General features: G+C 48.0%; 1 protein-coding gene across 1 annotated transcript in view; it reads left to right on the top strand.

Annotated features, from left to right (window-relative positions):
• The window catches only part of rab3ab (RAB3A, member RAS oncogene family, b), a 20,136-nt gene extending 19,915 nt beyond the window's left edge, over positions 1-221 (top strand). The window contains exon 5 of the mRNA XM_083647521.1: positions 1-221. This exon is cut by the window's left edge and continues 157 nt beyond it. Within this exon, the coding sequence (XP_083503647.1) occupies positions 1-34 (34 nt within the window). The 3' untranslated portion in view covers positions 35-221.
• Positions 222-1,592: the final 1,371 nt, after the last annotated feature.

Genomic DNA, 1,592 nt, shown 5'->3' with positions numbered 1-1,592 from the left:
GCCCGCCCCGCCCCACCAGGACTGTGCATGCTAAAGCTGACTCCCCCCCCCTCCCCCTCCTCCTCCTCCTACTCCTCCTCCTCCTCCTCCAGTGGGAACCCAGGGCCTCAAGTCCAAACATCCTCACCCTTCACCCACTGTCCTGCTTCTCCCCGTAAGGAGGTTGGCTGCTGGTCACAAGAACCGGATTGAAAAGTGTCTGAAATACATGGAGATATTCAACCCAGTCCCACATCAAATTGTGTCATAGCAGCAACGTCGGTAAAACATTTTTTAGTTTCACAATAACGCCTCTTATTTGTTGTTGTTGATAGAAACGTGTTTTTCCCCCCCCCACCGGAAAAACGTTGCCATTTTACATTTGATTCTGGTGTTTTTTTTCTCTCCATCTAACAACTTACAACAATGTCAATTTGAAATTAAAGTCGGCTAATTTGAAAATGCAAATAAAACAACTTGGTTATGTTTAGGGATGTAAAGCAACTTGGTTAAGGTTAGGGTTATATGGTTAGGGTTATATGGTTAGGGTTATATGGTTAGGGTTAGGGTTAAATAATAAAAACATGAAATATGACCTAGAGTTGAAATGTAGACTTTGAACACGCTGGGATTGAACCGGGGGTCTGTTGCATCAAAGGCAAGTGATTTACGCCCACCCTATCCCCTGTACCCAACACCCTATCCCCTGTACCCCTGTACCCAACACCCTATCCCCTGTACCCAACACCCTATCCCCTGTACCCAACACCCTATCCCCTGTACCCAACACCCTATCCCCTGTACCCAACACCCTATCCCCTGTACCCAACACCCTATCCCCCTGTACCCAACACCCTATCCCCCTGTACCCAACACCCTATCCCCTGTACCCAACACCCTATCCCCCTGTACCCAAAACCCTATCCCCCTGTACCCAACACCCTATCCCCTGTACCCAACAACACCCTTATTTCAACAGCAACGTGAAAACAATAGAGCAAAAAACATTGCCATCTAACAATTTTAGAGCTGTGAATTGTGAAACTGCAACGTTTTGCGCCGTCGACCAACATTGCTTTTACACAACTTGAGAGAGAGTGAGACCGGGCGGAGATATTAGCATCTGACGCTTGAGGTCCGTTTGATTTGCCTTCCTCTACGACGTCAAGAGGCTTAAAAGCGTCGGGTGTGTTAGTCAGTCCGATGCCGAAGCGAGTCAAACCAAACCCAGGCGTTTCAGACTCTTTTCAAGGCCACGCTTCTTGAACGTTCCCGCTCTGAACCATCTTCCTTTGTTTCCCCGCCCCTCAGTGTGGTCTTACATGAAGGATTCGATGGCGTCCGCCCCTCCGACTGCCCTCTAAATCCTTTCAGATGTTTACAGTACTTTGTTTCATGTCCGTTAAACGTCTTGAGGAGACGTCAGCTTTGGTTCGGAGGGACCCGAGAAGAACCGTATCAGAGTTAAGGCGTCATCCCGCAGGTCAGTCGTCTGGAGCGGGAGGTTGATCCAGGTGAATTCTGTTCCGTACGTATATGTGTTTCCTGTGTGTGGTTCTAGATACAGACACAGAACCGAAAATATATGGATATTTGTTTCATTTCTTGTCTCA

This window comes from Poromitra crassiceps, assembly GCF_964638095.1.
Source record: "Poromitra crassiceps genome assembly, chromosome: 12".
Taxonomy (NCBI): Eukaryota; Metazoa; Chordata; class Actinopteri; order Beryciformes; family Melamphaidae; genus Poromitra; species Poromitra crassiceps.
This window is presented reverse-complemented; position numbering and strand designations above follow the sequence as displayed.